Below are 27,442 nucleotides of genomic sequence, written 5' to 3' on the forward strand. Positions count from 1 at the left end.
AAATATATGGAAATACCCATTTTATTTAAAACATGTTCAGAATGTTTAATGGGAAAATGTATTCCTATAATATGATTTTATTATTATTTTATCTTAAATGTACAATATTTCATTTTACTTTAGATTTTATTAAATTTTTTCAAATTTTCTGACAATTATTTTATAGCTGCATGTACTATTAGCTCCTTGATGGCAATATTAAGTGATCCATTTCCATTAGATTGATTGGCAGCTATTTGCACAATGTTTGATGAATAAAAGATATTCAGAGACAGGATTTTAGACCTGAATATGTAATTTGATCATTAAATATAATTTGTATTTGTTAAAATCCCAAATCAAAATTGCTTAAATAGTATTACTTCATGTATATCTCACAGTTACAGTGAGAAGAATGTTTTTAGATTGCTTTTTTTCATGGAAAGAATACTCCACAAAGTAGCACTATAGCTGTACAATGTTTTTATTGATTGAATTAAGAACTTTTAGCAAGATTTTGTTTAAAGTTTATGTAATTTACAATAATACAGTGAATTTCCCCAGAAGATCCTAGTAGAGAGCTATATAATGAAAATAATTCCAAAAACTTACTTTTACCTAGACTGTCTGCATATCTGACAAAAGTATTGGATATCTTGATTATCCAGATGCTTAGAGGTCTCCACTTCTCCTTAAATTAATTGTGATTCCCTGTAAGTGAAGGGTGTTAGTACAGAGTCTAAGGCCTCAGGAATGGAGAAGTCAAAAGAAGACTTTAAAGTTTTCAGTATTTCCCCTGCAGAGTAAATTGTAAGATGACAGAGTGAGCTGTCATGTTACAAATAACCATCAGCCTAGTTTGCACTACATTTTTCTTTCATGTTATGAAAAAAGAAATCTTGTTCCACATATTTGGTTTTGTAACAAGTCTGGATTTCTCTGCACTCTGAACATTTTTATAAAAAGAGACATCATTCATACAATTTACAAATCCCTGAGTATTCTTGGATGTGAGAAAGAATGTTTTATTCCTATATGTCATTTTTTATTAGTGAGGGACCCTCAACAAAATCAGAGGCTTTGAGATAATGTAACTCTTTTAACTAGCTTCACATGGAATGTGTCAGTAACACGTCTAGTATCAAAGACAGAATTGTCTAATACGGTGTGAAAGTCCTTTTAGAATAGCCTTCAATTATACATTTTACAGAAAGGATATTTTCACATCAAACTTTACTGACTACATCAGATGACAGAGGACCTATGGAATTTTTTGTAAAAGTAACAATTCTAATGCATAGCCCATAAATCTGATATTTTTATTAATGCAAAAAGATACTCAAAAATCTCAATTAGTTCTAAGATTTCACCAAAAATTCTCATTTTTTAAGTCATGTCAAAAAAGGAATTTTTTACGATACCCTGACTTCAACTTGACACATAGCTTTAATTAAAATTCATAAACAACTTAAAATTAATAAATAATAGCTGTTCATATTTATGTAGAACTTTACAGTTTTCAAGGCACTTTCTTCTCAAGGACTTGGCAATATGGGTAGCAAAAGTATTATTATATCCATTTTACATATGAAGAAAGTCAGATACAGAGAGATTAACTTACTCGGGGTCATTTCAAGAGTTATCAACACAGGCAGGACTCAAATTCTATTCTTCTGGCTTTAAATCAAGAGTCCCTTCCATTATACCACATGCACTCATTTTTAAAAATCCCTTCATTTCCAAAGGCATCAAAGCATTTGGAAAATAATCTCCTCTGTAAGGACACCCCTACCCCACCTCTTCATGGAGGCTTTATGGACTTTGGAGGTCTACAGTTACTACATTTAAACAATTTTGGACTTTTTCAATGTATCAATCAGCTGCCCTGGGTTTTTTCTCTTAAAAATACTGTTTGTTAAATGAAATGACTCCCTGGGAGGAGGAAGAAGAGGGATACTGGGGATAACTACCATGCCTGAAGTAGAAACAACTTCCTGTTATTATTCTCATATTATGGAAAGAAATATCAAGGTACAAAGAAATTACTATGCGACTTAGTCAAAATGGGACAAGACATAGATCTACCTTCTGATGCAGAATTCTACCTATTAATAAAAAAGGAATTCATTCAAGAAATATCTTAATTCTGGGCAGCTACATGGCTCAGTCAAGCCTGGAAATGGGAGACTTGGCGTTCAAATCTGGCCTCAGATAATTCCTAGCTATGTGACCCTGAGCAAGTCACATAACCCCAATTGCCTAGCCCTTACATTCTTCTGCCTTGGAATCAATATTATTGTCAATCCTAAGACAGAAAGTAAGAATAAAAAAAAGGAAAAGAAATATTTTGACTATTTTTCTAAGCAATGTTGTTTATTTATACTAAAACAAAGTATTGTCATTTGGAACCAATAGGCTGGTAGTAACTGTGCTGTTAGTACTCTTTATTTTTTTTTATTTAAAAAGTTATAGTCATCATTCCCATTTGGGTCCAAAATACCATAAATCACCTATTATAATGTAAAATAAAAGGAGAAACTATTTTTAATTAACAAAGCTTAATCGTTTTTTAACCACAGAAATTCAAAAGAAAGTCAAATTAAAAACAACATAGAAAAAGAAATATTCAAAATAAGAAATGATTATGTCTGTATTTTAATCTCCTGGTGATAATTTTTTTTAATATGCCATTTCTTACATTCTTCTTAACTGTGTGTATACTAAAGGAAACTGTGATTCTCCTGTAAAATTTATGATTACATCAGGAAATGGTGTCACAGAAAAAACAGGAAATGCAGTGGATTTGTGTGCTGCTTCCCTAAGTGGCCATGTTCCACACTAGATTAATAACAGAGAAGGAAGAATAACTGTACTAATTAAAAAAAAACTTACCTTTGTTTTAAAAGCAGTACTGGATATTGGTTCTACAGTAGAAAAGCAGCAAAATCTAGGGGATGTGGATTAAGTGACTTGCTCAAGGTCACACAGCTAGAAAGTATCTGAGGTCACATTTGAACCCCTGACCTCCTATCTCTGGGCCTGGCTCTCAATCCATTGAGTCACCTACCTGCACCTTAATTGTATTGCTTTTTAGAAAGGATCCCTAGGAACCAATATAATCACGAATAAGAGTGGTTATTTGGTCAAGCCCCACCATCCAAACTAGTTGCCATGTTCATAAATCTTAATCCAAAATCTTGTTACCTATATTTATAGCCCTGAATCTTAGGCAGTCCCCTCTCCTCCTCTTTCCTGGTTCTCTATCATTCGTTGGGAGTTACTCTATAAGGTAGTTCTGAGCCTTATAAAGAAAAATAGCTTTGAAAGATTTGAGAACTCTGAACAATGCAATGACCAACCACAATTGCAGAGGACTGATTCCAGAGGGCATCCTACTCAACTCCTTGCAAAATAATATGTACATTTTTAAGCACAGCTAATGTGGAAATATGTCTTGCTTGATTATCCAAATTTGACATAGGAACTTTTTAATTTTCCCAGTAGTAGGGAGAAGGTAAATATGGACAAAGAAAGGAGATAAGGAGAAAAAGAAAGAGAATAGAAAATAAAAGAAAGAAAAAGAAAAGAGGAAATAAAATAAGCTATTGAATTATCTTTTTTTAACTCATAAAAGAAGACAAAAGAAATGTCAAGAAGTGCAGACAAGCAGGATAGCTTTTAAAAGTTACAGGTCAAATAAATTATATACTTAAAAATAAGAACAAGCTATGCATAATAGAGACCTGATGTTTTACAAATAAGTCCTCTTTTCTGTTCTATTATGAATAGGATAATATTTATATTATTTGGTGTTTGTTAAGTTTAAAATTTTTTTTAAAAATGCTTTTTTTAAAAATAAGGTATAAAGCCTGAAGGAAATAACATTTGTAAAGCACTTTGTAATTGTAAAGTGCTATATAAAGACGAGCTGTTCTTTATTAGTAGTAAGAACAAAGGAAAGAAAGATAATGTTCATTTTTAATGTACTATTTGTTTCTTTGTTTTGTTTTGTTTTTTGCTTTACTTGATGTGAGCATTGCTGCCAAAGTGCTGATAACACACTGGAATCCAAATTTAATCAATTGTCTATACTACCCAAATTCACCAGATAAATGCTCAGTTCATTGCTTTATTCAACCTGCATAGGGCTATCTTTGTTTTACAAATAGGATAAAATAAAAATCTAGTCATTTTCTCAATTTTCTCTGCTACTTCTATACTAAAAAACATACTATTATTTTAAACTATGAGTAATAGGAGCTTTCAGTACAAAAATTCTCTCTACCATTATGGATGTATAATACAGTAGATAACTGTTGAGAACTTAGCCCAATGCTTGGCATATAGTAGGTATTAAATACATGTTTGTTCAATGAATGAATGAATGAATGAACAAACCATCAGAGCATTGTCTGAGTTGCTGAGAGGCTAAGTAACTTGGCCAGGATCTTATAATTTTTAAAATTCATTCTGTAAATTTATTAAGTGCCTACTATATGCCAAGCACTGGGCTAAGTGCTGGGGATACAAAAAGAAGCAAAAGACAATCCCTTCTCTCAAGAAATTTATAATCTAATTAACACTATTAAGTGTCAGAGCTATTATTCAAATTCCTGTTCCTGGCTTGGACTCTGGCATTTGGCAACCATTAGGCATTTCCTATCAAAATGCCTGAGGAAATAGAATCACAGTACTCTACCAGGCATCCCAAAAGCCTTAGTTTAAGAAGTTTAAGTTTGACTTAAAACTCTAGTAAAGCTTTTGGGACAACCTGTAGATAGATCTCACTTCTATAAAATTTTTAATTTTTGAAAGACACTTTTTTTCTCATTTTTTATTACATACTTAGCAACCACCACTAACAACAAAAAATATTTAAATAGACAAATACCAAAATAAAAATGTGTGCAAACACATAACCTCTACATTTTTTATAATTTATTTAAACTATGTAAATTATGTATTGGAGTTTCCTTTGGATTTATTCCATTTTGATACATTTTTTCTCTTGATTTTGTAGTTTTTTAATGTCATTGTATTATTCTCTTTTCATCTCTTCATATATTTCCTTCATTTTGTCAATAATTGTCATTTCTAATAATATAATACAATCCATTACATTAAGATATTGCAGTCTATTCAGCCACTTCTCCCAGTCATTGCATTTGTATTATTTCTAGTTATGTCATTATAAAGCTTCCATGAATACTTTCACTTATGCATAGCTTTTTACCCTCTCAATAATGCCCTTAGGGCCTAATCATTGTAATGGGATTCCTAGGTTAATAAGCATGAACAGATCCACAACTCTCAATGTATATTTCCATCTTGTTTTCTAAAAAATAATTCACAGCTATTCAATCAATGTAATATTAAGCCTATTTCTCCATGTTCCTATCAGCATTTAATTTGATCAACTTACCATATTTCATTAAATTGGTCTTTAGGCAACAGACAAAATCTGTTGCCAAGACCATACCATTTCCCAAACTAAGTCTTTCCAGCTTGATCATACCCAGTGTTATGTTCCAATGCCACAATCCCTCAAGAATACAGGATTATCTCTATAGTATAATGATTGTTAAAGTAAGACTTTTGCAGAATATTTATCTCTAAACCATTGTTGTCCCACCAGAAACAATGTTTGGATTATGTGTATGCTCAGGCCTAGATCTACTACTAGCTTCATGCAAGTACATTGGGTTCTCCAGAAAGCTATCATATTTAACTTATCTAAGATTATAATCATCCCCTTTACTTCTTTCTTTTTTTTTGTTAAATTTATCTATTTCTGAGGAGAAAATTAGAGCTGCCCCTCCCCACTGTTATTACTTTGATATCTATTTCCATCTGTATTTCATTTAGTTTTTTCTTTAAAAATCTGGTTGCTATACCACTTGATACATGCAGGTACAATATTGATAATGCTTCATTACCCATAGTACTCCCCAATGCAACATAGTTACTCTATTCATCCCTTCTACTTATATCCATTTTAGCCCCAACTCTTTCAGGTATCATGACTGTTAGCCCTGACTTCTCTGGATCTACTAAAGCACAGTATAATTCTGCTCCAGGCCCTCACATTCACTTTATGTGTGTCTCTGATTTTCAATACTTCTTATAAACAATGCATTGTCAGATTCTGATTGTAAAATCTTTCTGTTAGCCATTTTCTTCCCATGAGTGAATTCATCCCATTTACACTCACTGTTATAGTTACTATCTAAGCATTTCCATCTACATCCTTCCTCCTAATTATTTGATCTCTTCATCCATCTTACTCAGATGTCTAGTTTCCTTTGACCAGTACCACTACAATTTACACCCCTTCCCATAAACCCTCCCTTATCTTCTTCCTTGGATCTATCCCAGTTCCAAATTGGCTCACCCGGTCCCTCTCTTGTCCCTTCCCCCTTACCTTTTAATTTCTTGTTCTATCCATCTTTCCAAAAATTCCTTCTGCATCAATCCCTTCCCTATCTTGTCCTAAGAGTCTCCCCCTTATCCCCTCACCTTACCTCCCTACCTCTTGATATGTATTCCCCTCTAGGTATCTTCCCTTCCCTCCCTATTTTTTTATCTCTTTGCCCTTTTTTTCTTAATCCACACTTCCTTTTTTTTATCCCCTCAGTTCCCTAAGGGGACTCCTAGTCTCTCCCTTAAATCATTCCCCTTCCCTCCTACTTCTCTGTACATTTGTTAAGAAGAATTTTACCTTTCTAATTGTGTATATTGTTCTCTCTTTATCCCAGGTATGATGAGAGTAGAGTTCTAGTACTATCAGTCCTCCTCCTCCTCCTTTCTTTCTCTGAGGAAGTTCCTCCCCTCATTCCTCCTTCATATGAGATAGCCATTTCACCCTACCTCCTCCTGATCGATTCCCCTAACATTTAAGGCCATTATATTACAGTCACCTCGACCTTGAGTCTTTCATTCATACACGCCCCTTCAAAATACCCAAATATGATGCTATTCCCAGGGGCTACAGATAACATTTTCCCATATAGGAATCAAATAATTGATCTTTTGATTGCTTGTGATTATGATTAATTTTTATCACATTTATAGGTTTCTTTAAATTTTCTACTAAGTTTTGGATTTTCCCAAGGAATAGTTGAAATTCTTTTAGTTCATTAAATATCCATTTTTTTACCTTTTATTATTATGTTCAGCTTTGCTGGATGCTATTTTTTATTGTAAACTTGCTTTCACTAGACAAAATACTGTTTCCATGCCCAATGATTTTTTTAATGTTGTAACTGCTAAATCTTATATTATTCTGATTGTAGCTCCACAGTATTTAAACTGTTTTGTTTTTTAATTTTCTCCTTAACCTGAGAGCTATCTTTGGAGTTCTTTAAGGTAATGATCAATGAATTCTTTCAATTTCTATTTTACCCTGATTCTAGAATTTATAGCAATTCTCCTTGACAATTTCTTGAAATATAATGTCTAAATTCTTTTTTTGATCATAAATTTCCAGGAATCCAACTATTCTTGTATTGTCTTTTCTTGATCTATTTTCCAGGTCAGTTGTTTTGTGATAAGATGTTTCATATTCTCTTCTATTCTTTCATTCTTTTGATTTTGCTTTCTTATTTCTTATTGTCTTAGAAACTCATTCTCTTTCCCATGTCCAGTTCTATCTATTAACAAATTATTTTCTTCTGTGAGTTTCTGGATCTCTTTTTTCATTTGAGTAATCTTCCCTTAATAGTTTTCATTATTTTCTTGCATTGCTCTTATTTTTTCCTAAATTTTTTCTCAACTTCTCACATTTAGTTTTTAAGGAGGTCTTTTTAAAGTTCTTCCAAAAGCTCTTTTTGAACTTGTGGCCCTTTGTTGTATTTCTTTGCTGTTTTTGAAGTAGGTATTTTTACTTCATTGTCCTCTCAGTTTGTGCTGAAGTCTTCTCTGTACCCATGATAACTATTAACAGTTGGGTTCTTTTTCCTTTGCTTATTTATTTATTGATTTTGGTGACCAGACCAATAGACTTAATTACTGACCTTTTGCTGGAGGTCCAGGGTTTCCTAGTTTACTAGGGTATGTTACCCCAGGTTTTGGGATTTGTGTATATGTATATATACTCTTGTATATGTATATATATACTCTTGGATCCCCCCTAAAACTCCAGATCATGAATAACCTTAAGTGTTCCAACCAGAGTCTGTGGGAATCTGTACCACTATAACTGCAAATAGCCAATCTTCTTCCCATTCTGCCTTAGACTCCAAAGTCCTTTGTTTGCTAGCAGCAAGGCTTGAATTTTTGATGACTATCAACTCTGTGGTGTCCACTCCCCCAATTCCCATCCATAGATAAGTAGGGATCTCAGGAGCCCAGGCTGTAGTGGACACAGTTGCCCTCAGGGCCCTCTACCTTGTAAAGATAATTTTATGGTTTGTGACTTAAAATCTAAATTAATTGGTCGCCAGGGGAAAATCCCAAATATAATACCCAAATCAGCTGGAAATTTATGGTGATTTTAATTAATATAGAAGAAAGAAATTAAGAAAGAGAGAGAAAGAGGAAAGAGTTCATTTAAATTTCTCCTGCTCAGGCTGAGCCAGACAGGAGTTCAAGGCCTTGGCCAAGGGGGGCTCCCCTGAGAGCCAAGGGGAAAGGGAGTCAGTCTTATCACTCACCAGGTGACTATCTCAAGGAAGCTGTCTGAGGGAGCTCCTCCAGGCTCGAGTTCCAGGATCAAACTGGTGCCCAGGCCTGCTCACAGGAAGTGACCAGCCAGAGTCACCTCTTCAGGGAAAGAGAGACCAAAGAGAGGAAGGATGTACCCTATATAGACAATTTTACATCACTCTCCTGCATCTCATCTGTACCAATGGTAGCTTACACTTGACTTAGGACAGCCCAGGGGTCTGTCAGCTATTTCTGCACATGTCTATCAAAGGCTATACTCCTAGATACTTAATCCTTAAGTATGGGTATAGACATTTCTGATTTTGTTAGGCTAAGTGTCTTCATTGTTACAATCAGGAGATAGCTAAATCTAATCTTCACAATCCCCCCTAATGATCATTGGGAGACTAGTCTCCCCATTGATCATTTAACATAATCATCTTGTAGTCCTAAAGCACTTCTAACTACAGATGTATACAATTTTCAATTTCTAAGAGGAAATTAAAATAGTTAGATAGAAGAGGGAAATAGAAGAAAGACAGACAGCAAAACAAATGTTTGCTGGGCGCATTGACAAAAACCAATTAGGGGGCAGTACCCTTTTGGCATAAGAGTGTACATTCAAATAAATGCTCAATCAAACTTCAGTTCAATCAATCACACTCAAGTTTGTTCTGGATCTTCTTGATGTAGTGTACGTTTTCTGGCATCTTTCTGCAACAGTTCATTCTCTGGATTTAGGAGTAATAGCAAGCTTCTTCCTTGAAGATCTTTCTCGAACAAAATTTCAAAATCTTGGATTTTTATTAAAATACAATCCCCCCATGAAATGGGTGTTAAAAAACATCCAGTTCGGCTCAGGATGCAATGTTGAGTTATGGGGGTGTATGAGTCAATTATCAAAAGAATTGAAAAAGAAATACAAAGGAAAAAAATGGAAGTTAAACTTTTGGGAGAAAAGAAAAAAATTCAAAATTAAAATAAAAATATCAAAATCTATTTATGTAGAATGTTGAATAAGCAAGAATAAATTCATAATAGGCCTTTGCTACAGGTCCAATTTAAAGTAATTTCTATACCACAAGTCTGTAGGGACAGAATGCAGTAATATTGCACTTACCCATTTGCAGCCAAGACTATAGGAAGTTGCCATACTATAAGAAGAAAAAGAACTAGAATTTTATTTTGATAGGGAAGTGTCATTCCCTGGTCTGATTTTTTGTCATTCTGTCATTCTCAGGGATATGGAGAGTCAGTATGATAGTCAAACTTTGGTACTTGTCTGAGTACTTCACAAAGAGTGTAGATACAAGGAAGTCCTACGATTTAACATATGTCAAATGTTGCAACCTTGAATCTCACACTAGTTTTTTGACCTGTGTGCTCTTTTTGGCACTATTCAGATTGTCTGTGCTCCTTGTTTTTATCCCATTTCCTGGAATCAGACACAAACATTAATCAAAGTCCCATAACATTTTATCAATAAATGGCAGATTCCCACAGTTTAAAGCTTTTGGGTATGCATTGATATTATAGCAAGTATATGTATATATACATATATATTAAACATATTACTGCAGAAAAAAAATATTAATTGTATATGCCTTTAGTTCAAGAAATGAGAATAAAAGGAAAAATCAAATATTCTAATCAAAATAAAAGAAAAGCAATAATAAAAATAAGGGGGGGGAACAGTAATTCAATGTGTTCTCAAAAAACAGCATCCACTTGTCAATGGATTATTATCTCCAATGCACATGATAGGATATAGTCAATCAGTCTCAACAGAAGATGCTCTCTTTACATGTGAGCAATGAGTCCAAAAGTCCTTTTCTCCAATCTTTATAGATGTTGGAGTAGTCAATAATATTTGGAATGGCCCTTCCCAGGAAGGCTGATTTGCTCCAGTATGCTGGAAATTCTTAATATGCACCTTGTCTCCTGGGTTCAGGTCATGAAGTGAAAAGTCTAGTGATCTGGCTTGTACTGCAGCTCTGGATTCATGGAGTTCATGTAGTTTGTACTGTAATTCCTGTATATAGGAAGCAATAGTAATATCTCCCCCTAATAGTGATGTATATGCAGGGGAGAAAGGCTTAGCCTGTATAGGTGGATGTCCAAAAAGCATCTCAAATGGTGAGATGTGTAGGTCTCCTCTAGGACTGCTTCTAAGATAAAATAGGGCCAGAGGGAGAATTTCAGGTCATTTTAAATGTGTCTCAGTGCATAATTTTCCAATCATAATTTTAAGTTCTTTGTTCATTCTTTCAATTTGGCCTGAGCTCTGGGTATGATATGGTACATAAAATTTGGGAGTTATCCCCAAGCAAGAAAATATTTGATTTAGGACAGAATCAGTAAAGTGACTTCCTCTATCTGAATCAATATGTGCTGGCAGGCCAAAGCAAGAAATAATTTCTCTTTAAAAGTATCTTAGCAACAAAAGCTGCTGTGACTCGGATTGCAGGAAATTCTTCCATCCATCTGGTCAGTTGATCTACTATGACTAGATAAAATTTTTAAAGTCCAGCTTTTGGCATTGTTATGAAATCTATCTGTACATGCTCAAAATGTATGTAAGTCAGAAGATGCCCACCAAAGGCCTTGCCCCCAAAGCTTGAGACTATAAAAATGATGCCATTAATTGTTTAAAAAAATTATGGGACTTTGCTTAATGATTCTGTCTGATTCCAGGACAAGAAAATACAAAAAAAAAAAGAGTCATTGCACAGTGCCAAAGAAGTACAAAGCTAAACTGCATAGTGCCAATTGAGCACAAGGTCATAGAGACCAACCAATCCTATGGGATTGATGAAAATTTTGACCCATGACAAGAAGACTTGAACATGTTTGGGGTTTGAGATTATGGCTGTTTAACATGTGTTAAAGGCAGGTCTTCCTTGTTCCACATTCTACCAAGTATCTCAAATTTGGCTCCTACCTGGCTCCTATAATCTAGTCCCTATTCTGTCTTTCATAATGTGGCAACTTTCTGTAGTCCTGGCTACTGATTGGGTAAATGCTTAATTGCTTAAATCATTTTAATTGGACCCTGATTCAAAGACGTGTTATAGATTTATTTTTCCTTTACTTGAAATTTTTACACATAAGACTTTGATTGTCTATATTTCATCCAGAAATTATCTTTTTTATTTGGATTTTTTTTATGTTTTTGATTTCTCTTGCCAATTGATTCATATACCTCATAACTCAGCCATCCATCCTGAAATTATCCCTGTGTTTTTACCCTTTTCGGGGGGAGGGGGTATGTATAATTATTATTATTTTAAATTTGCAAAGTTTAAATTCCTTTTGAGAGTAATTTTAGGTTAAGAAACATGATACCTGGGGACAGCTGGGTAGCTCAGTGGATTGAGAGCCAGGCCTGGAGACGGGAGGTCCTAGGTTCAAATCTGGCCTCAGTCACTTCCTAGCTGTGTAACCCTGGGCAAGTCACTTGACCCCCATTGCCTAGCCCTTACCACTCTTCTGCCTTGGAGCCAATACACAGTATTGAGTCCAAGATGGAAGGTAAGGGTTTAAAAAAAAAGGAAAAAAGAAAGAGACATGCTCCCTCTCCGAATCCAGAGAGTGAACTGTTTGGAGAAGACACCATGAAGATGCCTCCACAGACCACACACTGCACCAGAAGATCCAGAGTGAACTTTGGGATGTGGTAATTTGAACTGTGTGGGTTTAAATGCATTTGTTTTGTATGTATACTCTTATGCTGAAGGGGACTGCCCCCTAACTGGATTTTTGTCAATGTGCCTAGCAATTATTGGTTTTGTTCTCTTTTCCTCTTATCCTCAAATTATTGTAATTTCATAGCTGGTATGTTTACAAGACCCATCAAAGAGACTAGTTTTCCTTGGGCCTCAGAAGGGGTATAAAAAGAGACTTTTAACCCTAGACTTCAATCCTCAAAAGTCCTTGGTATTTCCCAGAATTCCCTATAATCTCACCTGAGTCCCCACATTGGCCAGATCACAATTGGTATTTAACTGGCAGTAACGCCTCCATGCACTTTTCTCTTTCATTGCAATGATGTAGTAAGTTTAGTGGTAAGCTAAGCACAGGGATTTTGAATGGGCTAATCAGCCATGGGCATGTGGTTTTTATTTTGTATCCTTGATTTCCAATCATCCTTAAAAAACCTCCTAAAATATAATATTTTTATTATTAGAGATAAAATTTAAAATTTTTTCAACCTACAGATTCGTAGTATCCTCAGGGATACAAGCTCCATACTGATCCTGCCCATAGGGGCTGCCTTATTCCTCTCTGCTTGCTCTATTCCTGCTCTCAGGGCCTGTGGTAATGAGACTGAGGCCCAGAAAGCCAGAAACCTTTCTCCTTATTTATCCCTGGCTATTCAGCTTCTGTTCTGCCTCCTGTCTGTTTCTGACACTTTTAGAATTGATTCTATGGAGTTATTTTTGGTTATTTGTTGGGGGGAGGAGGTATTAGGAGCACGAGGAAGCCTCATGCCCACCATCTTGTAAATCATTTTCCTCTCAACATCCTTTTGAGGTTGTATTATAAGAATTATTCCTCAAAGTTAAGTGGCTTTGCTCAGGGTCACATGAGTGACCCTGATATAAATATAGCCATGAGTAAATATAAATTTAAATATTTATTTAAATATAAATAAAGCCATGAGTAAGCATGAAAATATAGGTCTACACATTATCTACTACCTCTCTAAAAGATAATCCTGATTTTTTCACTGTTTCTTTTGAGTCAGAGAACTTTATCCGATGACTCATTATAGGCATAATTGTCTCCAGCTTTTTTATGCCACTGTTTGCATGTAGTAACAAATAAGGGGAAATGGAGCAGAATAGCAAGTGACCACTGTTCATTATGGCTACTTTGGAGATCATAGGATAAAATTTGCCTCCATTTACCTGTTTTTCTTAGAATCATAGACTTGGTAGAAAGGACTTTAGGGATCTCACTTGTTCTATAGATGAAGCCCAGAAATGTAAAGTAATTTGCCCAAGTTTACAGAACTAGGATTTGAACTTCAATGTTTTCATTTTTACCATCTAAATAGTTGAAAGTAAGAATCAACAATCAGTGGCCTTCTAAACCATGATTCTGCCTCCACTTTTTCTCTTCTAATTCATCTTTTATACCACTGACAAACATCTTTAAACAAAAATTTGGTCACATTATTCCTTTGCTTAAAACCATTCAAGAGCTTTCTATTGCCTATCCCCCCCAAACAATGTCAAATTCTTTTGCCTGGCATTCAAGGCCCTCCATAATGATATGCCCTATTCTACCTTTCTAGACTTCTTTCATACTTCTCTTCACAGAAGTACTGCCACAAGTAAAATTGGCAGTATTGATCTGATACTTGAAAAAAATTTAAATGTACCTTAAAATACTTATAAACACTTCATATTTTATTTACCTTGAATTGTTCTAATCCTTAACCCCTTGGCAGTTGTGTCAAAAATTATGCTACCCATTTTGTAATAATTTTAACTTTGTTTCTACCCTTTGTTTACCTGCACAAATGTTAAAAAGATCAAATAACATGTCATATTGGCTATAATCAAGCCAAAGAATTATTCAATATAATTTCTACACATTCTATATATTTCTTCTTTGTTCATTGTATTCTCCATTCCTGGAATGTCCTTTCTCCCAATATGCCTTAGGTTCTTTATTCATCTTTATCTGTTGATCTATCCTTAAAAACCCAACTCAAAAGTTACCTATTCACAAAGTTTGAGAGAACTCACATCAAACTTTGCTTATACCTCTTTTATTTACTTATTTTGTATTATTTTATTGCACAGTTGTTTATGTATGTCTCCATGAAGGCAAGGATTATTTTCTTTAAATTTTGATCTTCCTAAATACCTAGTATAATGCTTTATTAATAGTAGTTATTTTAAAAACTTTTATTGCCTCAAATTGGATTCCAGTTATATTATCTAGGCTGATGCTACCATCAAGTATTTTAGAAAAAATCAAAATAAAGGCTTCTTCAGCCCTCTTCAGTTTTTACAAATGATGCCTGGTGTACATTGTGGCTAAACGTGATTATGTATACAACCTAGAAACACTCTGTAGATGTTTGTCTATGTCAGCAGTTATAAGAAAAGAGTGTTACTAGTCTCCAGGTACTTTTGTTAGATTGTCCACTAAAATAAGAATTTTATTTTATTTTTTATTACTAGTTGAAGTTTAGTTAATGACATTAGTTGGAATATTAGAATAGTCATCCTACTGAGGAGTGTTTTCAGACATGTAGACAGTGGAAAGTCGTTTAATATTTTTCAACTAAATTTGCTCTCCAGTTGAAAGTTGGGGCCCACTGGAACTTGATCTAGATTAATTATCTACTCCTTGAAGGACATGTGGTCTGTAGCTAATTAATAGATTAAGTTTATCCCTATTCACAGTTTACTGAAGCACCTAATATTGTAGAAGTATGAAATGCAACTCTAGAAAAATTAGGCACACAAAGGAACTAAGAATTCTAAATAGACAGTGGTACATTTTATTAGGCAAGATTTTTTTAAGTTCACTATATATATATATATACATATATATTACATAAATTTAAATTTTTAATTTTAAATTACAACAAATTATGGATTTGTTTATGATTATGGAGCTAATTCTAGGCTTATCCCTTCCCATTGACTCTAGGATCTAAAGTGGATTGCCTCTATTGCAAAGAATTAAAAGAATAATAGAGTTGAATGGCACTTCAGAGATAACTAACAAATCACTTTTATTTTAAAGATGAGGAAACTAAGGCTTGGCAAAGTTAAGTGGTTTTACCTAAGATGATAAAACTACTAAATATACTGAATTGAGAACAGAGTACAGTGTTTCTTTTCCACAATGTTCAATTCTCTTTCCATTATATTATACTTCTTATATAACCAATTGAATAACCAACAGCAGAAGATTTTCATTTAATGTTTTTCTTCTCTTGGCCAAACTAGTAACATTGATGAAAGACAATGATATCAGGTATGACAGAAGACAAATTTCTTAGAATCATAGAATCTTAGTATTCCAGAGGACCTCAGAGACCTCAACTAACCCAACTTCTCAATTTTGTCTACACGACAGTGATGATAAACCTCTCTACTACCACACCCAAGACAACATTTTATTATGGAATATATCTAATTGTTATGAAATTTTTCCCTATGTCAAGTCCATATCTCCTTCCCTACCATTTTGTTTGTTTATTCATTTTTACATTAAAATTCTCAAGTATCTTCCACCTTCCCTCCCTTCACAGCACTAGTGAAGGCATCATTTCAGAAAAAGATATGTACACATAAAACTGTCTTACTTGTTTCCATTTATTACTTCTTTCGCTGGAAGTGGAGATACTCAAGTCATTCTTCAATCAATATTTCTTTTGCTGTTTAAAATATTCTCTTTATTCTGCTTGTTTCACTCTCCATAATTTCATGTAGGTCTTTCCATGTTTTGTAAAATTAACCTCCTCATCATTTCTTAGAACACAGTAGTATTCCATTACAATCACTTTTACTTCTTGGTCTTAGATCTTCCCACCAAAACCTCATAGTCATTCTAATATTCATTCTACATTTTTTATATTTGAACATATCTCCCATTTCCTCTCTAAATCTTTTCTTCTTGTGAACCTAATTCCTTCAATCAATCATCATATTAGCTTGGTTTTTAATTGCAACACCATCCAGATAATTCTTTTTGACATGGATGCTCTCTGGCTTGTCAATGATTCTTCTATAGGCGCCAAAATGGAAACAATAGTTCAGACATGATCTAATCAAAGCAGAGTCCATTTAGCGTAATGGAAAGAGTGATGGATCTAAAATCAGAAAGCTTGAGTTCAAATCCAGATCAGCTACCTGTAGGATCTCAGGCAAGTTATTTAACATCTGTGGATATCAATTTCAATATTTATAAAATGAGGAACCCAGACTAGGTGACAATAGAGACACCCCCCCCCCAACCCAGGTCTAAATCTCTGATCCAATGACAATGGAATTGTCTCCTCCCTCATTCTACCTAGGAGATCCCAAAAGTCATACTGAAATTTTAAACTTTAATAGCATAAAACTTCACTAAGACTTTTCAGACACCTTGTATGTAATACTCTAATTACTAATACTGCCTAGGAATGCAATGATTTCATAACTGCCACATTATACTGTTGACTCAAATGAGTTTATGGTACTCTAAAATTCCTAGAATTTTGCCAATTGGTTCCTCTATCTGTAATACTGAATAAAATATTCTCTTCAATTTACTTGGTCTTCTTCTGTTCTTTGCTGGAAACTAAATCATATTCTGTTCATTTTGAGCCATTATAGAAGACATGAAGTATCTCTTGTCATACCCAAGTAATATACTCTTTTCAAAGAAGGCTATGATTTTGTTGATTGCTAGGCTTGGAATCAGGAAGATCTAGATTCTATCTTGGACACTTTCTTGCTGGCTTTATGGCTTTGCTTGTTATAAGTAACTCAACCTCAATGTTCTCAATTATGAACTAAAGATAATAATAGGATTTAACTCGGGGTTAGTGTGAAAATCAAATAATATTTAAAACACTTTACATATTTAAAGAAGGTATGTGTGTCAACTATTATTATTGTTATCATTTTTGGTATTATTAGTACATTTAGTTCTCCCTCCAGTCACCTTCCCTAAGACTTTACTACTCAACCAAACCAACTTCTGGTTTCATTTTCCCCTGAGAATATATCCTTTCCTTTAACTAGTATCATATTGAAGAATACCTCAATAATAAACAGGTAAGTTTAATTCTATATTCAGAGTCTTTTTACAACTATTCATGTACTATGTGTTCCAAAAAACATTAAAACTGAATGACAATTTTTCATTTCTTACCGCCTTGTCTAAAGCTCCATCATTGCACAGGATTAAGATGAAATCCTGCCCCTATGTATCTGGGTTTGGCTGCCTTTTTTTTTTTGCTTGTTTGTTTGTTTGTTTGTTTTTCCTTCATATTATATTCTGGTATGTATTAGTCCTTTGGGTTGCAAGATTAAACTCTTGAATGTGAAGGAATATTATGGTCTCTAAAATCATTGCCTTGGGTACCACTTGCCAATTTCTGCCTCTTATGTTGTAATATCTGCTCTATCCTCTGACTTCATTAGGCAAGTGGGCTTTGGTATGAAAGATCAGGAGAATTTTCAGTTGTTTTACCGAATTATCTATACTCTGTGATGATGTGAATTCAATGTCCAATGGACCCACAGCCACAAAATTACAAAGCTCCTTAATAGTCACAAATATCACTGGTTTCATGCTTTATGTTAAAGGTTCCAGATTTTATTTCTTTCTGGAATGTAATAAGTCATTAGAGTTCATATACTGAGAGATGGAAAAGGCCACTTCATTTTAAAAGTAAGGAAATCAGGGCCCAAAATGGTTAAGTAATAATATACACAAACAATATAAGGAAGGTCAGCATTCAAACTCATATCTTCTGATTCAAGATCCAACATTCTTTTCACTGTACTATGCTGACTCAATTGTATTTGGTATATTAGGGTTCTAGTTTGTGATGATGAAGAAATGCCAAACATTTTTCACATGAATTCAAGTGATCTGTTAACATTTCTTATGTGACTGTTGTTAAAAGTGATATCTTGTATGCAGAAATAAACAAAATAAACATGTGGGATTATAAGCAACAGACACAAATTGGTCAAGATCAGATGAAATATAAACTGGTAAAGAGAGTACACTGAGTACAGAGCAAGGTGCTAACATTACCCAAAGAATATGGAAAATATTGAGAAGATTCTTGTCTTCAATTTGAATGAATGAATGAAACCTAAGTATTTAAATTATTAAAAGGTAAACAGATGTCAGTGGTACTAAATTCATGACTATTAGGCATCCTGGCAAAATGATGCAAAGTAGAAAGAAAAGAATAAAATAGTAAACTGAAGAAAAATTTTTCTAGGGGGAAAAAATTACATGAAGCATGTACTAAATTAAGTGTAAGTCTGTGGTATTTTCCTTTTTATAAAAAAAGAAGCAAATTGTTCCATCCAAACACCATTGAATCAAATTTGAACTTCCTAAAAATTTATCAGCTGATAAACCAGGATTTAAGTTCAAGGATACATTCCATTCCTAACCCTCATTTTTTTCCTTTACAACTTTTGGAAATAAATTTTCTTTAGCACTGCAATTCCTCAAACACAGTCTTTTAGGGAAAAAGCAAATAGTTTGGAAACAAGCAAATTAGACAAATTCTTCCTGTCCTTTAAAAGGAAGGTAAGAACTTTAGAAAATCATCTTAACTCTTTCTGACCATGAATATAGCAATTAAGGCCCTAACACAGTCATGTCAAAGATGTGGCCCTAGAAAGTACAAATGAGATTCCAAGGCATTTAGATAGAATAATTTGTTTCCTTTCTCATAAGGATGAAAAATAATCCAAGCATGTTTAACTTAGTGTGTGCTCTCTTTCATTCTTTCTCCAAGAGAAGAAAGGACTTTCTGAATTAAAGTGACTTTTTTCTTCTGTAATATGTCTTTTCTGAGAGAACCTAATGCATTAAGCACTTCAATAATTTGTAGTTCATCTGATTTGTTCAACAGACTTTCTTTTTCCATTTTTTGAGTCAGAATTGATACAAATAAGTGCAAAAAAAGATTCTTTTTCAATGTTTCTGGATCAGTCTGTATCAAGATTCTCAACCTTTTACAGTTTTGCCTTCAGATGGATGCCCATGTCTTCTAGCTTCAAAAATAGGATTAGAGGATGATAGTTTTAAAACTGGAAGGAACCACATAGCAAATAAAGAAACTGAATCCCAGATAGCTTTAGGTAACAGTAAGTAACAATACTGGGGCAGCAGCCCAAATCATCTCTCATTCCACTTCATAGCACAGCATAAAATCATTATCAATATGTATGTCCTCCTTAGTCTTCAACAGAAGGGTCCAAATAGATCCTCATGGGGCTGATGACAACAGGGACAATTACTGGTTATCTAAGGAAAATTAATTGCTAAGCAAGACAGCCAAACTCTGGAATAACGTTTCTTTTCTTCTTTGTGGAAATTGCTCTTTCTCTATTTCATGGTGTTGAAGAAACATCAAAGGGAGAAGTTTAGAAATCCATGAAGAGTAATACCAGCTAGCCTATGGTGTCTAAATATTGGGAAGAACAGAACACAAGGAAAACCTAAAGATAAAGTCCTGAAAAACATGATCTTTTGTATACCTGAAACTTTAGTGCTATTAGTTACTCATAATCTGTTGGCCAGTCTTCAATGTACATCAGTAATCAGTCAATAAGAATTTATTAAACAACTATGTTTAATATGCTATGTGCCAGAAGCTGTGCTAAATACTGGACATACAAAAATGAAATATCTGCTTAGGGTGACTAATATTCTATCAAGGGAGAAAATATGCAAATATACAAATACATAAAAAATAAGTGTGAATAACTTTGGGAACAAGGGTACTATGGATGAATCAAGAATGATTTCATATAAAAGAAAATAATTTAATATGTATATCATAGCTATTTTTTTCCATTCCAGTCCAGACCATCATTGGCACATTTAGGTCTCAATAAGCATATATGCTTTACAAAGTATTGGCAAATGTTCATTTTTTATAGCTGTGCTAGTCTAAAAATAACTACTTCAGCTTTCATGTCTTATCAGGACTTAGAGAAAAGGGACAACTCAAAAGAAAAGTAGTTTGCTTGCAAGTCACTGAGGAAATGTTTAACAGGCCTGCTGGGTGTCCTCTTAATGCTGTCTTGGATGTCTGATTAAATTATAGTACTTTATATGCTACAGTCTCGGGTCATTTGTGCATAAAGACAAAAGCAACTTCAACTTGATATTTCTGTCATCCCTGCTGTGGGAAGAGTCCCTTTCCTGGTTTATAACATCAATCACTCATGCCCATAAATCTTAATGGTGGATATGGTCATTTAAATCTCCACCTGCACAAACAACAGAAAATAAGAGAGTCCATAAATCTCTGTGCTAGTGATTAACAAATTTTGGATCCACTGGCAGAGATGTTATAGTTAGGAGGGTAGAGGGGAAAGGGGGAGGAAGAAATGCACTAATTCATTAATAAAGACCGATATGCTGACAATTTGTTTAGTTTACAGCACAGGAGAAAAGCAAACAGGGCAGTGCTAGCAAAACAAAACGTTAGAGGTTAGTGAATTCCCAGCTGAGTCCAGGATTTAGATATGATAACCTAACGTTCTTATCCTATTGAAAAAGGGGTACTATCTGAATCAAATGCTAAAATGCTACTTTCAAGCTTAAGTCCAGTCTCTTTACAAAAATATGAAAGAAAGCCTGTGGAAGAACAGGTAAGAAAAGAGTTCTAATTTCTTTTCTTAGTTTTACTTCCTTTCAATCAGTTCTCTTGTACTTTTTTTTCTTTTCGAACAGAATTAACAGAGATGATTCTCTTCATGTGGTAAAGAATCATTTCTCCCCAAAGGATTAGCTAGGCTAGTGAGGAACTTCCACATAGTATATTCTGACGATCAAGGAGCTTGCTGACAATTTGGAGTAGTTTTCTAGTTCTAAACCAGGAAGGAAACTCACTGGCAGAACTTGGCCTCTAGGTGGAGATCATCTGTGGGTGAAGAATACTTCATAACCCAGGAGGAGTTGGGGGTTGTAGAATAGAGAAGCAGATCAAAAAAACGCCCCTGGCCCAGGAGATGTCTTAATAAAGAATACAGCCCTTAGTAGAGAAATTGACTTTGTTATTACATACCCATCCAAGCAAGGTACAAATGCAGTAATACGTTAATAACCCAGTTATCTAGCTTCCCCCCCCATTGTGTACATATGTAGGCTTGTGTGTGTATGTGTGTGTGTGTAACTTGATGATTTTGTGGTGCCTTTGATGTCTTCCATAGTATCCAGGTATACTAAACAGTATTTGCATTTTCTCTTCTTCCTCAGGAAAGATTTTGTTTTCCAAAGAATCATTCAAATTTTCAAACAGGTAAAGTCCTATAAGTCCTGTTTTTTGAGAGTAAAGTAAGTGAGAGAGGGATATGCTTCTCTTAATTTAATTCAGGAAAACACAAGTTGAAATAATATACTAGAGCCCTCGAATTTCATACCAGATCTCTGGAGGAATAAATTTGGCTGCTGCAAGTCTTTTTTATCCACAAGTTGTTGGGGTGGGTTTTGTTGGAATTTGGGGGGGAGTTAAAGGGGAATGCATTATTTGGACTTGGAGGAAGGAGACAGAACAACTAGAGAATGTGCTCTAAAACATCCTTTTCCTCAAATCTGCCAACAAGACCCCTAAGGTTCTTTCTAGTCTTAAATCTCTCTATGCTCTATGAATCCTTTTGAGTTTGGAAGGAAAAGATGAATGGGTAGGTGCTAGCCACTAGAAGGGGATTGAGGCCAGGGCTGATTTGAGGCTGGCAGAGACAAGAAAGTATCTAGGAATGCATGCTGCCTATTTCAGTGGATATGATTTAAATGATAAGTTGGGAATGATTGGCCTATGTGGGGTTGTGTGTTCCTCTCCTGTTGTGTACTGGGTTTGTGAGTGTGGTTGTGGCCGAGGCTGAGCCCCTCCCCTGGGCTGCTAGGATCCGCCTCCCTATTCCCCAGATAAATTACTAGTGTCCACCAAATTCCTCAGCTCTCTCTCTCACACACACACACCACTACGGGTCACAGTCTACAGGGGGTGGGGGAGAGCCTTAGCCTCTTCAGCAAGAACACTCAGGATCCCCCTTCCAACTGAACTACTGAAGGGGAAGGGGGTGGGACCCCAAATAGCACCCCAAACCTATCCAGACTGCAATAATTACTACTTTGCACTTTGGGGAATCTCTCTCTCTCTCTCTCTCTCTCTCTCTCTCTCTCTCTCTCTCTCTCTCTCTCTCTCTCTCTCTCTCCTCTTCCCTCTTCCCTCTTTCTCTTCCTTCCTCCTCCTCCTCCTTTCCCTCTCCCCCATTCTTTCTCTGTCCCCTCTCCCCCAGCCATGTCCACTGGTTCCCTCAGTGATGTGGAAGATCTTCAGGAGGTGGAAATGTTGGAATGCGACAGCCTGAAAATGGATTCTAACAAGGAATTTGGGACTTCAAATGAAAGTAATGAAGAGAGTTCTAACTGCGAACATGGGTCTCCCCAAAAGGGCAGGGGAGGCTCTGGCAAGAGAAGGAAAGCACCCACCAAGAAAAACCCTCTGAATGGGGTCAGCCAGGAAGGGAAGCAAGTCCAACGAAATGCGGCCAATGCCAGGGAGCGGGCCAGGATGCGGGTCCTAAGCAAGGCTTTCTCCAGGCTCAAGACCACCTTGCCCTGGGTCCCTCCAGACACCAAGCTTTCCAAACTGGACACTCTGAGATTGGCTTCCAGTTATATCGCTCACCTGAGGCAGATCCTGGCCAATGACAAGTACGAAAACGGTTACATCCATCCTGTCAATCTGGTAAGTTACTGTTCGGTGCCTCTCCAACTGGTCAACCCAATTCCTTTGCCCTCTCTTCGCCTTCCCCCTCCCCACCCAGTTCATCCATACGCATGGGCACACCCGGTGCACATGGAAATGTATGTGTGACCACTTACACTCCACCAAATGGGACAGTCACCGAGACACCTCCCGAGGCAGGGACCTTTCCTGGAATACTGGCCTAATGCTCCAGTTGTCTGGTCTCCTTCAACCTCGGTGCAACCTCACAGGGCCTCCTCACTCCCCTCCCAACCCACGTAGCGGAGTTGATTTATACTGCCGTTTAACGTGGCAGCCCAATTAGGGGTTTGCAAGTCTATTAATCTAGTGAAGGGGAGGGAGCCTGGGCTTTAGTACAGGCCAGGAGCAGAGGGGCTAGCATCAGACACAGGGGAAGATTGGCAAGAAGCATAGGGAGAGGTCAGACGCCCAGAGGAGTGTTTCTTTTTTTTTTTCCTCCACAAAACTGGAAAGGATTCCCTCGTATCTATCGCTCCCTCCCCCAGCTAAATCCACTGTAAACTAAAGATTCTCTTTGCCTTTTTGTATTTGCTTTCACAATGATTCTTTTAACAAATGTTTTTTCTAGTACTGAGTTTCCCCAAATCTTGTTTTCTGGAATTTGACTCTTAAAAGTGAAAATTGAACGGCATATGTCTTTACCAAGTGTGAATATTCTAAGATGTGTGCACACCAGAAGCCAGGTATCTGTAACCAAACATTCTTCAGCCGCCAAAAACCGACATCTTATCGTTATATCCCCATTTCAAAATTCCAACAGCTCTCTCCAGCGCAGCCCAATCAAAAAGGTGTTTCTCGTGGAGCACTTAGGATCTTCTTGACTTCTAAGTAAAGTCAAGATCTTAAAAATAAAACAGTTTAAAAACAAAAGTTTGACAAAATTCTGTTTCCTCATTCTTGTACCGTTTAAGGAAAGTGCTCAGATTCTGTTATTTTGTAATTAAGTTGCTTATTTTAAAACTCCCAGAACCTAAAGAAAGAGAATAAACAACTGCTATCTCCTCTGTTTTTCTGTGATAAGAATGTGAGATTTTCCTCCGAAAAATCGGCTTCTTATCAGTCTGCATTCATTAAGAGAAGATTCTTCTTTAGCACGCATGGATAGCACCGCAGCTCCACAACCTCAAGCCTTGAGCTTGGAGTGAAAGAGAGAATTTTACTTGTGAGTCTCTTTCAACTAAAGGATGTTTGTTTTTTCTAAACAACAACAACAACAAAAACCTAGAAAAGTCAGTTTAAATCATCTGAGTATAAAATGAGAGCATTAATATTGCAGTCTTCCTTTTGATATCAATCTTAAGCCAGAGTTTATTATTAAATCAGAAGAGGGAGGAAAGAGGAGAAAGTGGTTTTCCTAGCTCATTCTGGGGTTTCCTCTTTATCTTCATAGTTGTTATTGGTCTGATTTAGGAGTTCATTAAAAATCAATAGGTGGCAAATATTTTGCCAACCTATCCAAATGATGCATACAACAAGAGTCAACTTTCTAAGAAGGGGTAGTTGCTTTATAACAAGATAGCTAAAGCCTCCATAATAGATAAAAAGCAGAGCAAAGAAGCAAGAAAGGAAAGGAGCAAGTATCTTGAGGATGGGATATAGAGAAAATGGCCATTTAAAAAAAAATAACTCTAATAGGACATCTAGGTGGCCAGGTGGATAGAGCATCAGTTCTAGAATAAGAAAGAATCATTTTCTTGAACTTAAATCCAGCTGCAGACACTAGCAAGTTGTGTGACTCTGGACAAGTCACTTAACCCTGTTTGCCCCCCAATAAACCTTAACAAGTCTAATCAATTTCAAACTTTGCTAATCTCTCCTCACCTTTCCTCTCCTCTACTTTCCTTTTCCACTTCTCTCTTTCATTTGATTTCCAAATTTTTAAGAGAGAGGGAGAACTGTGCTGCTGTGGGATATTTTTACTCTGATTTATCAAAAATACACTTCATTTTTTTTTTTGCCAGTAAATAGCAGAGATAAGCTTTTCCAACTCCCTCCTTACCTCCCTTTTTTTAACTACCACCCCCGATCCCATACTCCATCCCGCAACTCCACTACCATCCACCCTCCTGCAACCTCCATCTTTTCCCTAACTGCAGACTTGGCCCTTTATGGTGGCTGGAAAACCAGAGAGTGACCTGAAAGAAGTGGTCAACGCGACCCGCTTGTGTGGAACCACAGCATCCTGATCAAGGAGCTGCGACCCTGGGAAAAGACTTTCTGCTGGAGAGATCTGGGGGCAGGAAAGACCTCCATTCTCTCCTTCTTCCCCTCTTCTCTCTCCCTCCTCCCCCATTACCCTTTCCTTCTCCTAAGGAACACTTTATAGCGACGAGGAGATTCATTTCCAGACCAAAGAGGAGACCAAATGTACATTTACATTTTCCCATCTATTTAACTTTATAAACATGTACAATGAATGAGTGACTCCCCAAGCCTTGCTGGTTCAAGTGCAATATATAAATATGAATATATAAATATATAATAAAACCTATCATGTATATCTTTTGTACAATATGTTGTGGAAATGTAGATGATAGAATAGCTGGCTTTGATAGTCACATCTATGAAATAATTCACTTTAAAAGATATTTTTTTCTTTAGACTGTTTTTGCTACTTCTGTGAATAAATCTTTCTTTATATTGAAAGAGAAGACCTTGATATTGGTGTATTTTTTTTCTTTCATAAAATAAAGGGGAGGAGTGGGAGGATTAAGGGCTTTTTGAATTTAAGGGAAGAAGTAGTTCATTCCTAGATGAAATAGTTGTATTTTTCAGGTCTTCTAAAATCCAAGACAAACTTTGACAGGGTGTCAAATGAGTGGGAAAAGAATTATTTGATCCAGGTCGGTGAGAGGGTCATTTTCTCTTATGAAGTTGAAGGCCATGCTTTGTTATTGTTGTTTTCATTAGGATTTTGCACTTAATAATAATAATAATTGTAACTATTGCCTATCGGGTCTGATGTTTTTTAAAAGAGAGAGCAAAACCCTCAAACGGAAAACTCCAGAGACCCTGCGTAGTCAACAGGGAGAATGAAGTTAATATGAGTGGAGTCAGTAGATAATGGTTTTTGAGGTAAAATGCACTAGAGCAGACGGATGGAGAGAGATCATTTTTTGAAGGTTTTGCAATTTAATCGGATCACTTTGGCATTACCGTTGTGAATTTCAGCTTGTATCAGTTTTCAAGTAGGGATAATAAATTACCAACATACATTTCCACTTCAGGAGAAGAAAAGGAAGGAACTAAAAATAAAAAAAATTCAAAAAGTATTGATCTTTCCGTTAAGCACCTCTCTCTACAAGCCCTTTTCTTCAGTTCAGCTGCAAATATTTCTATTACTATAGAATTTGTAGGGATACATTGTGTTTGGAGTTTGTAGCGGGAGTTCCCTATTTCCCCGGAGAACTTCCGGCTGTCTTGAGTTTTAAACATCTTCTAGTCTATTGATCAGCTCGTCTGTGGAAGATTAAAGTGAGATAAACATAGAAAGACGCCCAAGGAGCATGGGACTGGGCTCCCTCTACTGCCCCACTGGAGACCAGAGGCGACTGATCCGCCAGATCCCACCGGGGCTGTTTAATTTTTCAGGGTTATGACCGCACTGTTTACAAGAAGTCTTTGGTTATTTATACTGTTATTACTAGCAGAGGGGCTTTAAATTTCCGCTTCACTTGCTCTTTTCGATTGGGGGGCGGGGGTTGGGTACCTGGGTTGAGAGATTTTACCCGACCCATTCCTCTCCATTCTCTCCCCTTCCCCCTTTCCAGAAACTTTAGGGAAGCTCTGTGCTATTTCTGATGGTCTAACTTCAGGAGTCTCCAGCTTGGCCCATGAGGAATGAACAGGGAATGTGTCTTATATCACCATTATCTTTTGCTTCGAAGCTACTTACACTCCCCTCCCCCCCAACTGCAACTTAATTTATACTGGGAAAGGAAGAGGGGAAAGGAGAAAAAATCTTAGGACGCTCCTCGCCACAGATGGCTATGCTCCTTTTTTTCCATTTTTTTAACCGACCTAAGAGTTGTACTTTGTTTTATTCCCCACCACCGCACCCCAAGATGATCTGGCTCTTTTTTCCAACTTTGTCCTCCAGCGAACGCTTCACCTGCACCAGCTGCCCTTTTTCGCAGGTGCATCAAGCTACAACCCTGAAACACATTTAAGAAGTGGCTGCTGAATCAGTGCTCGGTTTGCCTTTCCGACGTCTTAAATTCTCTTGGTCTCACTTCAGTATAGATCTAGAAAATGACCTTAGAAACCACATAACGAATCTACGATTGGACCAGCACTGTCAATCAACTA

The 27,442-nt window shown here is 36.0% G+C and overlaps 1 protein-coding gene and 1 long non-coding RNA gene across 4 annotated transcripts in view; one reads left to right on the forward strand and one right to left on the reverse strand.

Moving 5' to 3' along the window:
* The window catches only part of LOC130457452 (uncharacterized), a 102,569-nt gene that overhangs the window by 53,717 nt on the left and 21,410 nt on the right, over window positions 1–27,442 (reverse strand). The window lies entirely within an intron of this gene.
* Window positions 22,226–25,785, forward strand: TCF21 (transcription factor 21). 2 transcript variants are annotated; one of them, XM_016428909.2, is made up of 2 exons: window positions 22,226–23,092; window positions 23,703–24,004. In XM_016428909.2, the coding sequence occupies exons 1-2, from the start codon at window positions 22,643–22,645 to the stop codon at window positions 23,706–23,708; spliced, it is 456 nt and encodes a 151-aa protein (XP_016284395.1). In that variant the 5' UTR covers window positions 22,226–22,642; the 3' UTR covers window positions 23,709–24,004. The 2 variants fall into 2 exon arrangements, with proteins under 2 accessions (XP_016284395.1, XP_001369972.1); XM_001369935.4 differs by lacking the exon at window positions 23,703–24,004 and adding an exon at window positions 25,231–25,785 and having other exon boundaries at window positions 22,267–23,092.

This window comes from Monodelphis domestica, chromosome 2 (genome assembly GCF_027887165.1).
Source record: "Monodelphis domestica isolate mMonDom1 chromosome 2, mMonDom1.pri, whole genome shotgun sequence".
Lineage (NCBI taxonomy): Eukaryota > Metazoa > Chordata > Mammalia > Didelphimorphia > Didelphidae > Monodelphis > Monodelphis domestica.

What these genes read in the sequence shown, in the direction of transcription:
- TCF21 (XM_001369935.4), top strand. Translation starts at nt 22,643, where the DNA reads ATGTCCACTGGTTCCCTCAGTGATGTGGAAGATCTTCAGGAGGTGGAA. An exon ending in ACATCCATCCTGTCAATCTG is followed by an intron (nt 23,093 to 25,230) that starts GTAAGTTACTGT and finishes CCCTAACTGCAG; the next exon opens with ACTTGGCCCTTTATGGTGGC.